Below are 16632 nucleotides of genomic sequence, written 5' to 3' on the forward strand. Positions count from 1 at the left end.
CTCTCTCTCTGTCATATCTCTTATTTTGACCATCAATCTCTGATCATCTGTCGTCTTCCTGATCTCAATGATAATTCAGCCAATTGAGTTGTATGCACACTTGCACACATAAGAAGAGCATCTAGCTGTAGAAACCATATCAAAGTGGACATTGGTGCATGACACAAACCTACGACTTGCCAGACCCTGTCAAACCATCTAACCCATGCCAGCATGGAAACTGGGTGTTAAATTATGATGTTGATGATGATGATGATACATAATACTGATGCACATACACACAAACATACATCATTTGTTAAACTAAGCAGCAGCAGCAGTGACTACAGCTTCTAGTTTGATGTGAAGATGGCACAAGGGTTAGTTCAGAGAAGCAGCCTGCTATAGTAGTGGGGTTGGGGAGGGAGAGGGCTATCCAATGGTAGCAGAGTTGATAGAGAATGTTAATGGATAGATGTTTCATAATTGTAGGCAGTGTGTGTGAGTGCATTATTTTTCAAGGCTTTCTTCAGTGCTCGCAATTCTGTCAAAAAAATTAATATAAATAATGTATATTATATATATATACATATATATATATACATACATATATATACATACATATATATACAGATACATATATATACATACATATACATACATATATATACATACATATATATACATACATATATATACATATATATATATATATATACACATACATATATATATATATATACACATACATATATATACATACATATATATACATATATATACATATATACATATATATATATACACATATATATATACACATATATATATATATATATATACATACATACATATATGTATATGTGTTTTTTGTGCTTTCTTGTTTGGATTAACTTTATACATACATATATATACATACATATATATATATACATACATACATACATATATATATATATATATATATATATATATATATATGAGAATCAAAATCGATCAATGGAAATTGCAGATGTGTTACCAGTGCCGGTGGCATGTAAGAGAACCTTCCGTTTCGCGACCGTTGCCAGCGCCGCCCCGACTGGCCTCGTGCCGGTGGCACATAAAAAGCACCATCCGTTCGTGGCCGTTTGCCAGCTCTGTCTGGCACCTGTGCGGGTGGCACGTAAAAAGCACCCACTACACTCTCGGAGTGGTTGGCGTTAGGAAGGGCATCCAGCCGTAGAAACACTGCCAGATTTGACTGGGCCTGATGAAGCCTTCTGGCTTCACAGACCCCAGTAGAACCGTCCAACCCATGCTAGCATGGAAAACGGACGCTAAACGACGATGATGATGATGATGATGATATACATACATATAAATCCATATCCTTCTTCTGACAAGTCTTTTTGTATGGATATGACAGAAGTAGCTTTACAACAACTCATTTCCAGTAGTTACTAGCGTTTATAGTTCTCATCTGATTACACTAGCTTTGTATAATGAAAGAAAATTGGTAAAATTATCAAGCTATATAGTAACATTCCAGCAGCAAATGTTATTCTACAATTTAGATTAAGTCAGCTTGGCACTAATCAATACCACCTCACCGTTATAAACACTACTAAGATTAATGAGAGGCAGCTACACATTTTATATTTATTATTGTTTTGCTGCAATATGCTCCAAGACAATTTATTATCTGATGCCTATATTTTTTCTTCTTAAGCTATTCTGCTGCCAACAGAACTTCGGTTAGACATTGTAAATATAGTGTGCATATGTTTGGCAAGGTTTTAATTAATCTAAACTTTTCTTAATCTTTAACCCCATTTTTCATGACTAGCCTGAGATAAATGAACCAAGAGAGACTTATTCCATTACTACATGTATCTGAGTTTAAAATGATAATTTTAAACTTAGGACACAACATTAAATTTAAGGTCACGGTATTGATGTTACAGCAAGAAATTATTTAGTGATGAAAAAATGTAGAAGAAAAATAAAGTCAGGAGTTTAAGTATTTTAATTTTTAATTATGGTTTCTTATTGAATAAAGCCTGAAAACTCTTTTAGTTACTGTTTAGTGTTAGATCAACCTAGTTCAAGCAGATTACAAATTTCTGTTGAAACACACTGCCTTTGTTTTAATTAATTTTGAAAATAATGAGGAATTTAGTAAATTAAATGTCAACAGGAGTGGCTGTGTGGTAAGTAGCTTGTCTACCAACCACATGGTTCCGGGTTCAGTCCCACTGCGTGGCACCTTGGGCAAGTGTCTTCTACCATAGCCCCGGGCCGACCAAAGCCTTGTGAGTGGATTTGGTAGACGGAAACTGAAAGAAGCCCGTCGTATATATGTATATATATATATATATGCGTGTGTGTGTTTGTGTGTCTGTTTGTCCCCCTAGCATTGCTTGACAACCGATGCTGGTGTGTTTATGTCCCCGTTACTTAGCGGTTCGGCAAAAGAGACCGATAGAATAAGTACTGGGCTTACAAAAGTATAAGTCCCGGGGTCGAGTTGCTCGATTAAAAGGCGGTGCTCCAGCATGGCCGCAGTCAAATGACTGAAACAAGTAAAAGAGAGAGAATAAAAGAGAGTATTAAACTGGTGTTTGGTACATAAATTAACATGGAATTTTAATGGGAGGTTTTAATTTAGATCACATTAAGACAAGAAATTTGTATCTTAGTAACAGGGGTTGGTTTCAGATAAATTGGTATTTAAAGAGTTAAAAGTATTCCTATCATATCAGTCTGGATTTTGTTTCTTCAGACATCCTGTATCTAGATTAATGTATCCTTCTTTTTCTTAAAATGATAGGGTATGATAAGAAGGATATGTACCTACTATTTCTAACTGACTGAGCGATCATGTAAAAGTCCCTTATTGGTTCATGAGTTCTAAAGAAGTTAGAGAAAGTGAAGTGGGAAGTTGTGGTATTTCCATAACCAAAATAAATATGATTACAAATATCCAATTGGTAATACAAAATCAGGTTACTTACTCTGCCCAGTAGAAACATCATGACATATTTTGGAATCCACTAGACTTCAACAATCATAACAACATTCCCAAAATGCAATAGCATAGTAATGGTGCATGTAATGTAAAAATTTTCTAAACATGTGACTAATTGGGTTTTCTAACTAGGTTTACCTTTGACATTTACTTTAGCACACAACTGCAGTGATTATTTAATTATATCGGTCATTAAGCTAATGACCACATTGTCACACAAAACTATGCAACAGTTGTTTCTTAATATAGACACAAGGATTCTGATTTATGAAGAAAAGGAAATGAGGTGTGAAACAGGAAATGACAGTCAGCAGGTGACATAATTAAATATAATGAGACGGTATACCATAAATAGGATTTGTAATACAACATCATACATTATGGTGACTCTTAAAAAAGCCAGAAGGCTTTATAGAGTATCAACATCATTGCCGTCATTTTAATGTCCACTTTCAATGCTTGGATGGGCCAGGCAGAATTCACTGAGGTATATTCTCTATGGCTAGATGTCCTTCCTATTGCTAAACCTCATGTTTCCAAGCAAGGTAATATTTTCCCTGTGGTTGGACATGTTTATGTGGAAGACTGGAAATGAAAAACACCACATGCATGTTGGTAACACTCTTTTTACAATCATCATGCAATGTCAAAGACAAGGTGTCACACACACACACACACACACACAAATATATACATATACAATGGGCGTCTTCCAGTTTTTGACTACCAAATCCACTCACAAGGCATTGGGTAGACTAGATCCACAGAGGAAAATACTTGCCCTAGCTGCCATGCAGTGGGACTGAATCCGAAATCATGCAGTCAAGTGGTTAACTTCTCAATCACACCACTACACCTGCACCTATGTATGTATGTACACATGCACACACACATATGGTAAGTTGCTGATGCATTTCTTTTTACCAAATTCCACTCACAAGGTATTGGTCAATCTGTGACTTTAGTAGACTTTTGCTTAATGTGCCATGCAGCAGGAATGAACCTGGACTCTTGTGCTTGCAAGCAAAATTTGTAATCTCACAGCCATACCTGTGTCTGAATAGATACGCATGCCCCCATTGCCACCTGTTGCATGAAGAGATGCCAATGCATGTGAATGAAGACGACTGCATCGAGAAATGCCAATCCCTGATTGTGGAGGGAACATGTGGAAGGGACCCAGGAAGATGTGGGACAAAGAGGTGAGAAAGGATCTACAGACGTTGGAACTCTGAGAGGAGATGGCAGGGGACCAAGACAGTTTGCTGTGCTTGAAGACACATAAAGCTAAGTAAATACACAGTTGTCCTTGCATACAGGATCGTCTCCTGTAACCCCTGCAATCTTGTGGGCTCAAAGGTGCTGGTGCCACATAAAAAGCACCCATGCCGGTGCTGCACAAAAGCACCAAGTACACTCTGTAAAGTGGTCGGCATTAGGAAGGGCATCCAACCATAGAAACCATGCCAAAACAGACAGGGAGCCTGAACAGCCCTTTAGCTGGTCAGCTCTTGTCAAACCATCCAACCCATTCCAGCATGGAAAACGGATGCTAAATGATGAAGATATATGATGATATATATCTCTCTCTATATAAACGGCAGTTTGTCTGTCTGTGTGTCTGTGTGTCTGTCAGGTTGTACCCTCACCCTGACCACGGCTTTCAACCGATTCTGATGAAACTTGACACACACATAGCCCAATGTCATAATTCAAAACTAACGCAGCGAAAATTTTGAAAAGTTCCCCCAGTTCTGAAAAAAATCGATAAATTCGACATGGGGTCGAGAATCAGAAACACAAACCGCAAACTGTCTAGGGGACGCAACTCCACCTTTTTTAACTAAAAAAAAATTTACCATCATTTTTTTCCATCTTTTTGCTATTTTTGGGCTATAACTCTCTAAAAATGCTTTATAGTTATTTCCCTTACAAACCTGAGCAACGCCGGGCGATACTGCTAGTGTATTATATTATTATTATTATTATTATTATATAGGACCGAGGTAACTCATCCAGAAGTTATATACAAATAAATAGAAGAGTGCCATATCATGTGAAATTGGTTGAACGATATGTGTGGGTATGTGCAGGTGTTTATCTATGTCTGTGTATGCAATTATGTTTCACACAACAGTATCAGTTAAAACAATCCAGATGTTGTGTAAAAATTGTTGATAATCAATTGAAGAAATATAGAACCAGATAGATATAGGCATTGTGGGTTGATATGATGAACTAAAAATCCTATAAATAATTTTTTAGCATGGCTGCAGTTAAATGGCCAAACCAAATAAAAAGAGTGTCGTCATCATTGCCGTCATCATTAGCCATTTCCCATGTTGGCATAAGTTAGACAGTTTGACAGGATCTGACAAGCAAGAACACTGTGCCAAGCTCCGGCACAAACATCAGCTTTGGCATGTTTTCAACAGCTGCTGCATGCGCTTCCCAGTGCAATCACCTTTCAGTGCGTACTGGGTTCTTTGTCTTGTGCAACAGCACTAGTGAGGTTGTGTAGTAAGATGCAAGACAGACAAAAGAAGAGTAAAGAGAACCCAACCCCATGACTAAGAGTATATGTGCATGTGTGTGTGTGTGTGTGTGTGTGTGTGAGAGAGAGAGATTATTGGGAAGTTTCTTAAGTTTTGTGGCTGGAATCCATGCAACAGAAATGCATGTTCAGCTACTAAAATTTGGTTGCTAACCTGAATTAGACCACAAACAGGCTCCATGCTATCTACATGTGTTTGTATGTGTTAGAACAGCTCTGCCAAATTAGAGCAACATGCTTGCATGAAATTTCGCATGAAATTATGCAAATTTGCTATTGATGCTATAAATAACTGCTTGTCCATCTTTTATTCTATCTTTATTTTCAGTAGCTCCACCAGTGTGTTTCCCTTAGTCAGCTTTTGTTTACCTGAATTATGTCTCCCCTGATTTAATGTTGGAATTTAGGTATTCAACCATTAATCTGTATGTGTCTATTCTACACTCTTTGATGTACTTGTATGCATTGCATGAGTCCACACACACGCATGTGTGTGTATGTATGTGTGTGTGTGACATATTTGAACCTGTAAGAAACACATTCACTGCATTTTGTCATGGAGAAATTTTCTGTAATGGGTTCAAATATGCCTGAAGCATATTTGAATTGGAAGCACAGATATATATATTACATGGAAAAATGCAAGCAAGAGAAATAATATTCTTAAGATTATAAACCTGGAAAAGTTCAGGACAACTTATTACATCTGGTAAAGTACAAAACAAGAAAATTTTTACTTAAAATATTGCAGCTAAGGATAAAATTTCAAATAAAGTATTAAGATTTAGAAAATATTAGCTTATATTAAAACTAAAAATATTATTACAAGTTATTACTTCTATTTATTGTTTGTTACTTCAATTTTTTCATGGTATTTTACCTCACAACTTTTTTGATTCAAATTTTTGTTGCATGGGACCAAAACTATGAAATTCTTCATGATTTCTTCTATCATTGAAGCAAAGATAAATATATTTTGCTTTTAAAATAAAAAGGTTATTTAGATCTAAACTTGATTGGTGGCATTACTAACTCTCCTATAACATTACTACAAATTTTGATGTAAACTTTTCTCTACTGGACCAAATCTCAATTTTTTTATACCAAAATGTAGCTAGGGACCAGTCCTCTTCAAATATGTTAACAGTTTTCAGTTTGGTTAAGAACTGAATTAATGACAAGCTCTGAAAGTTGCTTGTCACTAATGTAATGGGTTTAAATATGCCTGAAGTATATTTGAATTGGGTAGATTGCGGCCTTAAGAATATTATTCAACTACTACTGTAGTTGAATGGTCAGTTAATATTTAAATGTTGGGTATGTTCCTAGCATCACACTGATAAATCACATGTTTTGTCTATGACTACCTGGCATCATCCATGGTAATTATACTATTGTCACTAGAGCTACATCAGGAATTACTCAGTGTATGTTGAGCATAAAAGAAATGGAAAATGGAATACAGGGGAAACATTACTGCTCACAATGATCATTTCAACCCATCCTGCATTGGTCCCTCATGGGTGGGAAACTATACAACTAGTTGTGGTGCATCCTTCAATGCAGATGCATCTTGCCAGGTGATGTAATAAGAGGTATCTTGTTAAATGAACTCTGTTTCGCTTGGATTTAATACAGTATGTTGTTAGTGACCATAAAATATTGCACCCAAATAAAAATATATAAATACATGCATGCACAAATATCTTATTTCTTTACTGCCCCCAAGGGGCTACACACAGAGGGGACAAACAAGGACAGACAAATGGGTTGAGTCAATTATATCAATCCCAGTGCGTAATTGGTACTTATTTAATCAACTCCAAAAGGATGAAAGGCAAGGTCGACCTCGGTGGAATTTGAACTCAGAACTCAGAGTGGCAGACGAAAGACTGCTAAGCATTTTGCCCAGTGTGCTTATGTTTCTGCCAGTTCGCTGAAAGTTTGGAAACATAGCTGAAGTGCAAAGACAATTGAGGAGGGAGTCTCAAAACAAATCCATTTACTTGACAGAATTAGACACAAGTTTGAAGCAGATGGAAGTGTTCAGAATGTCCACAAGAAATGTTCCAGAAGACTGCAGACACTGAAAAGCCCCACAAAGCAAGAAAGGGTGTTAAAAGCATATTGTTGGGCTTCAAGAAAATGTGTGCAACAAATGCACCATGAGATAGAAATTTCAAAATCATGTCTCCATCACATTTTGAAGCATTGTCATTGGACAAATTACATTCCAAGAATAATCCATACTCTCAATGAAGATGATCCGGACTGAAAGTGGAGTTTTGTGAGTGGTACTGTGAAAAATGCATAGAATATACTAACTTTCCTACAAAGATTGTTTGGAGAGATGAGGCTACATTTATATTAAATGGCTCAATTGTTTACCACAATTGCACCTACTGGAGACAGAGAATCCATACATTAAGAAGGAATAGTCTGTTAATTTACCAAGAGTTACAGTATGGTGCAGCTTATTAAAAGGATTAATTGGACCATTCTTTTTGACAGAAGCTATGACTGATTCCATTTACTTGAACTTGCTGCTAGAACCTCTCACACCAAGGAGTTTTATTTCCAGCAAAATAGGGCACCCCTATAATACTATTGTAATGTAAGTCTCTACTTTGATAAAATTTTCCAAACAAGTGGAATGAATGAAGTGGTTCAGTAGAATAATCTCTGCTTTTGCTGGATCTCACATCATTAGATTTTTTTTATGGGGATACATAAAGATAAAGTTTATGGTACAAAACCAACAATAGTCAACATATTGAGGACACCCAGTGTACGAGAATGCACACACATACTGAATGAAATGTTTCTTGGTGCTTGTGGTTCTATTGCTTTGCATTATCAGCAGTGCCTGGACCATAACAGTCAACAGTTTGAAAACAGATGTTCATAGAAATATTGAATTCTGTGTGTAGATTCTATTAAATTTTGAAAATGAAATGTATTCTAAAATAAACGCAGGCTTTATAATCATGCAATGTGTGAATAGATATTTTTTAGGAAACTTTGTATAAAGTTCTTATATAAGAAAATACTCATTTCATGACAGCTGGTTATGCATAAAGAAAAGTGCATTGAAGAAAAGAGAATGTAGGGATGATCTTGGCTGCTGCACAGGAACAGGCTCTAAAGATAAAGTGGACCATAGGCAGGACGATAAAGTAGTAGCACAGCTCACCCAGATATAGAATGTGTGCGATGATTCTGACACAAAAATCTGAGAATAATGTGAGAAAAAATCTTCAGAAGTTTGATCATAACCAAGAAAATATGTCTACTTAGGCTCAGTGAGAATTATATGGAAAGTCCTCAATACAAGGTAAGAACAAAAGTGAAGAGCAGAAGGAAAAAAGAAGGTGTACAGCAGGTAAAAAAAGCCCTCACCCAAGAGCATCGGTTGTGATTTGATAGGAAGCAGGGAACAAGGCAGTAATTTTATGAAACAACTCAACATAATGACAATAATAATAATAGTAATAATGATAATGATGATGATGATAATAATGATAATGATTTCAAATTTTGGCACAAGGCCAGCAATTTCAGGGAAGAGTAAGTTGATTATACTGACCCCAGTAAATGACTCGTACTTATTTTAACAACCCCAAAAGGAGAAACGGCAAAGTGGACTTCAGTGAAATTCAAACTCAGAATGTAAAGACAGACAAAATGTTGCAAGCATTTTGCCCCCTGTGCTAATGATTCTACCAGCTTGCAGCCCATAATAATAATAATCCTTTCTACTATAGGCACAAGGTATGACATTTTGTGGGAGAGGGCTAGTCGAATACATCGACCCCAGTGCTTGACTGGTACTTAATTTATCGACTCTGAAAGGATGAAAGGCAAAGCTGACCTTGGCGGCATTTGAACTCAGAACATGATGGGCAAAATACCGTTAAGCATTTAGCCCTGGCACGCTAACGATCCTGTCAGCTCAATAATAATAATCCTTTCTATTATAGGCACAAGGCCTGAAATTTGGGGGATGGGACTAGTCAATTATATCAACCCCAGTGTTTCATGGGTACTTAATTTATCGACCCTGAAAGGATGAAAGGTAAAGTCAACCTTGGCAGAATTTGAACTTAGAATGTAGCGGCAGACAAAATACCACTAAGCATTTCACCTGGTATGCTAACAACTCTGCCAGTTCATTGCCTTGAGCTCAGGAAGTAAGGATGGACAAATAACATGCTAACAACTCTGCCAGTTCATTGCCTTGAACTCAGGAAGTAAGGATGGACAAAATACTGCAAAGCATTTTGCCTGGCATGCTAACAATTCTGCCAGCTACTGATGCCGCCACCGCTGACCACCACCACAACAACAACTATAATAATAAATGCCCTGATGCAGTACCAGGCAGTGGTTCTTATGGCTTGTGATCTTAACTGACTGGAAGTGTTATCATGTACATTGTTTTGTCTTGGTATAAAAGATGGGCTACAGCAAATATTTTGCTCAATACCACAGATTTGCTTGTCAGTTGCTTGACCTTAACCAGTTGAGCATGTCCCTTTTTGGCTGACAATATGTGCATCTCTGATCACGAGCAGAAGTAGTGGGGGAGCATCATAGCCATGTGTTGAAAGGAATTCTTTGGGGTTTGAATAATTCACCTCTGGAAACATGGGTGTTTTGTTTAACATCCTTAAACAACCCTTATTCAGGGACCTTTTGAGCTGGATGGGCAACTTGACCTAAAGAAAATTCTAACTGACCTCACCTGCAAGGTCATGCACTCTTTATCTTGATATGAGATCACCATGTTGCACGCATATGGTTGTGATTCATGTTTCTGGTGTACCCTTTTCAGACGGTTAGTCATGATGGGTATACTGGGCTTCATATATTTTACCCCGGTGTCACTTTGATGGCATGCACTGCTCTCCCACTCAATAATGATAATAACAATAATAATAATGATAACAACAACAACAACAACATAATAATAATAATAATAATAATAATAATAATAATAATAATAATAATAATCTCTTTTTTAGGATTATGAGACACTGGGATTCTCAGGAGAGGAAAATACCATTTTTGACATTCATCGCATTCTCAGAAGCATAAAAGCAATGTAACTCAACACTATAAACTAATGCAATATTTAATAATTATAACATGCCCTTCATACATATTCTCCCCAGAGTAGTTATGAGTATTTGAACTATGAAACTGAGAGTTTACTGTTCTTGAGCAGTTATACAATACAATACACGAGATGAGATATAAATCGCTAACTCTGTGGCACATAAGTCTAAGTTAAGAGTAAACAGTTAACTTATTGAATTACTTTTTCTGTAAACTATTGTTAGAATTTATTCTCAGATTGAAACAGTAATGTTGGAAGAAAAATTTATTAAGTGAAGCAGGCACATAATGACCACAGAATCTTTAACGGTTTATCAAATGCTGCATGATTTGAGCTGCATCTTATTTATGCATAATGCAAGAAATTTTCTTCTCAAGAAACTAATTGATGTTACATAATTATGTGTGAGTTTAAAAAGAGAGATAGAAAGTGTGTGTACACGTGCATGTGAGTATGTGTGAGGCTGGTTGCATGTCTATGTTCTACTTAGTATGTGTAAATTATTTTATGCATTACATCGAAAATTGCATCTGTTATATAACATGACATGTCATTAAATAAATGAGACACATATATAAGTGGTTCCTTTAATTAAGACATTTAAATTTCATGATAAAATATGACAGTTTTACAGTTAGGTTCTGCAAGGAAATCACGAAACAAGAAAAGATCAAATATTCAAGTGAGTTGTTGAGGAATCTTCAAGGATTTCTAAGAAATAGAGTGTACGCTGAAAACAATGACTGACATCTCACTGATAAGCAATATAAATTGTGAAATTTGCTTTTATTGAAGGTTAGAGGAAGGAGCAAGCTGAATGAATGACTGAGTGAATGAATAAGTGTGAATGAAGAGGAGGTTAGTGACAGAGAACTACAGTGAGCTGAGGATAAATGCAGACAAACAATAATGTGGGACAAGTCTACCTTGGATTCAGTGATGTCCTTTGAATCCTTCATTACAATCTGCCAGGATGAAAAAATAAAAATAAAAACGAAAATAAAAACAAAACAAAAAACAAAGAAGGTCTGTAACAGTTTGATTCTGCTTGTATGTATATTTTATTTTCACCAAGAAGCTAAAAATAATCCCATACAAAACAAACAAAAAAAACAGAAAAATCAAAATAAATTTCTTACAAAAATGATTTCTGGAACTTAATATAAGATTTGCAAACAAAAGAAACAAAAACAAAGAATCTTTGGGGGTAAATTTTCTCTTCAGATTTTCAAACAAAGAAGGGGGAAAATAGAGTATATCTATCTATCTATCCATATATATATGTATGTATACACACACACACACACACATACATACATACAGGTGCAGGCATGGCTATGTGGTAAGAAGCTTGCTTCTCAACCACATGGTTCCAGGTTTGGTCCCACTGAGTGACACCTTGGGCAAGTATCTCTTGCTATAATTTTGAGCCAACCAAAGCTTTGTGAGATGGAAACTGAAAGAAGCCTGTTGTGTATGCATGTATATGCATGACACCTTATGCAAGGAACTATGTGGTCAGTAGGCAAGCTACTTACCACATGGCCATGTGTATAGCTCTTATATAAATACTGTACATACTGATTTCAAATTTTGGCTGATGGCCAGCAAGTTCAGGGAAATGGGTTAGTCAATTACATCAACCCCAGTGTTTAACTGGTACTTATTTTATTAACACCGAAAGGATGAAAGGCAAAGTCAACCTCAGCAGAATTTGAAGTCAGAACATGAAGATGGACAAAATGCTGCTAAGCATTTTGCTTGTTATGCTAACAATTTTGCCAGCTTCCTGCCTTAAATATTGTCTATATTAAATGATATTTATCTCTCACTGGGTGGAGTACATTTTTTGTGGATCTTGCCTGTAAGATTCAATGTGGTAAGTAGCTTGCTTTCCAACCACATGGTTCTGGGTTCAATCCCACTGCGTGGCACCTTGGGCAAGTGTCTTCTACTATAGCCTCAGGTCAACCAAAGCCTTGTGAGTGGATTTGGTAGACGGAAACTGAAAGAAGCCTGTCGTATATATGTATATGTATATATATATGTATGTGTGTTTGTGTGTCTGTCTTTGTCCCACAAACATCGCTTGACAACCGATGCTGGTGTGTTTACATCTCTGTAACTTAGCGGTTTGGCAAAAGAGACCAATAAAATAAGTACTAGGCTTACAAAGAATAAGTCCTGGGGTCGATTTCCTCGACTAAAGGCAGTGCTCCAGCATGGCCGCAGTCAAATGACTGAAACAAGTAAAAGAGTAATAGAGAGCAAAAGAGTAAATGTATATGTGTATTTGTTTGTGTTTGCTCCTCACCACTTGATAACCAGTGTTGGTTTGTTTACATCTCCATAATTTAGCTGAATTTGCAATAAATAAGTACCAAGTACTGGGACTAATTTGTTTGACTAGACCTTTCAAAGTAATGCTCCAGCAAGGCCACAGTCCAATGATGGAAATAAGTGAGAGAATAAAGAATAGAAGGTAAGGTCCTTTGAAGAATATTAACATTGTAATTTTTTTTCCATCTGTGTGGGTGTTTCTGCATTTATATTCACACATAAATGAAACAACATGGAAAATGCTTGGTAAACATTTATTATTTAATAAAAGTAACATTCACTTTGGCATACGCAAAATCTCTTTTCCTTGTCTGTCATATTTCCAAGCTGCAGACAATAAAACTCTCTAAGCAGAATGTGCTATTTACTCACCCCATCAACTTTGCTTGTTCTATACTTATGTTGCCATGGCATTAAGTAGCTAAGATACGGTTACGTCTAGAACCTATGTTTATGGCAGTATTTTTCAGGAAATTTTAAAATATATATTTTCTATTTTCTGATTGTGGTGAAAAGGGAATAATTCTGGAATCATGTTGGTGCCAAAGTTTACATTAAAAAAAGGCAATTACTTACATTTTCTTTATCTGTCTGAGTCTTAGGGGTGAGAGTCAATTGTAATATAATGTAGCCCATATAAGTTGATTTTCCTTTTTCAGATAACATAACTTTCATTTCCTCAGTCCTGAAAAAAAATAAATGGCAGAAAATGAAACTTTAAGATTTTTTTTTTTTTTGTCATAAGTTTTATATAACATGATTTAGATGGGTCAGTATCTATATTAGATTTTGTTTTAGTATTTTGGTTTTCAAGATTTTTTGTGTTGAAACATATTTTGATGTAGCCTGGAAGGGTCATTATGCCAACAGTAAACACATGCACTGGTTCTATTACACTTCTTTTGCTATTATTAATCAATTAGTTAATATTTAACCATTTCAGTACCACATAAAAAGAACCTATGCCAGTGTCACATGAAAAGCACTCATGCTGGTGCCATGTAAAAAGCACTTGTGCCGGTGCCACACAAAAAACATCTGGGCCTGTGCCATGTAAAAAGTACCTGTGCTAGTGTCATACAAAAGTACACATGCCAGTACCATGTAAGAAGAATCCAATTTACTCTGTAAAGTGGTGGTCATTAAGAAGGACATCCAGCCATATAAATCATGCCATAACAGACAAACCAGAGCCTGATGTATCTATCTGGTTAGCCAGTTCCTGTCAAACATTCTAACCAATACCAACACAGAAAACGGACATTAAATGATGATGATGATGATGAGATGATGATGAATTAACTAATTTTTTTATTTGATTAATCATTTAATCAACCAATTAGTCAGTTAAGGTCATCAAAGTCCTTTTGCCATCATTTGTAACCTCATCAATGACATGTCCTCTCTACCCCAGGTCTGCTTCGGGTCTGTGATTGACGAACCAACCAATTAATCAAGCAATCAATTGGTTAATTGGTTAACTAATGATAACAACAACAACAGAAGTGAAATGGAACCAGTGCATGTGTTTATCGTTGGCGTAATAACCTTCCCAAGACAACAAAATCTTTATTAGATTTTTCTGGAAATCTTTTAGTCATTGTGCAATGGCTATCACGTTAAAGTGTGGGATCACATTGTCATAAATAGAGCATTGAATTGAACACCTGAGTAAGGTGCATAACTCTGCTTGCTCAAGTTAATCAGACCAAAAACAAAAAAAGAGAAAGAGGGAGAGAGAGAGTTTATTCTGGTCCTATTTCACAGCCAATAGGTTTCTGTGAAATTTCTCTTTTTTTCCTTTCATTTACATCATGGAAATCAAACATTTTATGAAGAGTAAAGGAGAATTAAGGTATAGCTATGTGGTTATAGAACTGACTTTGCAACCTTATGGGGTTAGTTTGATACTATTTGGGAATAATTCAAGGCAGTTTACAATTCTGATGACAAAAAACTTAAGTTGTAATCTAGGTAAGGAAAAAAAAAATCATCTTCAAGAAGCCCACAGTAACATCACTGCTCAAGCTATATTAACAAAGATCTGAACTCAGCAATACTGAGTAATAAATGATACCTTAATGATACTAAGCTGTTGAACAATATACAGTTGCAAACCATGGCTTCCCCTGCACTGGTGACGTGTATCTAGGCAGACTACAATTTTAATAAATATCTGTAATATAAAACAATGTATTGAATTGTACAAAACCTTGATTGTTCCTCTGATAAGTCAATACTTGAGCCAGTAGAGATTCTACATCCAAGTAAATATTCTAGTTTATAAAACGATAGCTCAGGAAAACTGATGTACAAAATTGGTTTTCAAATTGTAGCACAAGACCATCAATTGCAAGGTACATATTTTATCAACCCCAACAGGATGAAAGACAAAATTGACCCCTTTATTCAGAAACATAAGGTCGTAAAAAATGCCGCTAAGCATTTTTGTCCAGTGTGGTTATGATTCTTATTTCTTTACTACCCACAAGGGGCTACACACAGAGGGGACAAACCACGACAGAGAAAGGGATTAAGTCGATTATATTGACCCCAGTGCACAACTGGTACTTATTTAATCGATGTTGAAAGGATGAAAGGCAAAGTCGACCTTGGCGGAATTTGAACTCAGAACGTAGCGGCAGATGAAATATCACTAAGAATTTTGCTCGGTGTGCCAACGTTTCTGCCAGCTCGCCGCCTTAAATGTGCTAATGATTCTGGTAGCTCACCACTTTAACCAGATGTACAATATTGATTTTAAATTTTGGCACAAGGCAAATAATTTTGAAGGGGAGAATAAATCGATTACATTGACCCCAGCACTCAACTGATACTTATTTTATTGACCCTGTATGGATGAAAGGCAAAGGTGACCTCAACAGAACTTGAACTCAAAACATAAAGATGGACGAAATGCTGCTAAACATTTTGCTTGGTGCAGTAATGAATCTTGCAGCTTGCTGCCTTAAACTGACGTACAATATTGATCGGCAAATGAATAAGCAAATGAAACAAAGTATTGGATAAGGAAATTGCAACTTACACATTAGGTTCCAATGTGGTAAGGTCGATAGTGGCTGACCCCATCGAGTCATCATGCATGGCTCGATCATAGTCAAATACCTTTATACTAAGTGGCTTTAAAACATCTTCAACTGGGATTGTAAATTTCTCTTCCCAACGAGGATTAAGGTTTTTATATATTATTCGGCTTTTATGAAGTAGTTTACTATCAATTTTGAATTTGACATATGGATCACTTGTTCCTGAAAACAGAAAATATTGTTGCTCTATTATTATGTTTAATGTAAATTCAATAAAAAAAAATTTTTTAATATTTTTTATCAAAATATAAATCAATAATGAAATAACAAACAATAATTCTATATCTTCAGCATGCTGATTAACCCTTTTGGTTCCAACTTGCCTGAGATTGCTGCTTGTTCTATGATACAATTTAAAATTTTTAAAGTGGTCTAAATCAAAACATTCCAAAAAAATTTCATGGTTGTTTGTTTCAAACACCAGCTTATTAATGACAAGGTTATCTTACTAACTGCATAATTTTCAAAATTAATTGAAACAACAGAAACATGATAACAAAAGGGTCAAAATGATGCAAATTTA

The 16632-nt window shown here is 35.9% G+C and overlaps 1 protein-coding gene across 6 annotated transcripts in view; it reads right to left on the reverse strand.

The window, feature by feature from the left end:
• The window catches only part of LOC115210780 (multiple C2 and transmembrane domain-containing protein 1), a 357832-nt gene that overhangs the window by 52245 nt on the left and 288955 nt on the right, over positions 1 to 16632 (reverse strand). For 5 of the 6 annotated variants that reach the window (XM_029779505.2, XM_029779503.2, XM_036501722.1 and 2 more), the window contains 3 exons: positions 16049 to 16271; positions 13579 to 13687; positions 11589 to 11627 (listed from right to left, as the gene is read on the reverse strand). In XM_029779505.2, the coding sequence (XP_029635365.1) occupies positions 11589 to 11627; positions 13579 to 13687; positions 16049 to 16271 (371 nt within the window). The remainder of the gene's footprint in view (positions 1 to 11588; positions 11628 to 13578; positions 13688 to 16048; positions 16272 to 16632) is intronic. The other variant, XM_029779504.2, reaches the window with a different exon arrangement.

Source organism: Octopus sinensis, linkage group LG4 (assembly GCF_006345805.1).
Source record: "Octopus sinensis linkage group LG4, ASM634580v1, whole genome shotgun sequence".
NCBI classification, from domain to species: Eukaryota; Metazoa; Mollusca; class Cephalopoda; order Octopoda; family Octopodidae; genus Octopus; species Octopus sinensis.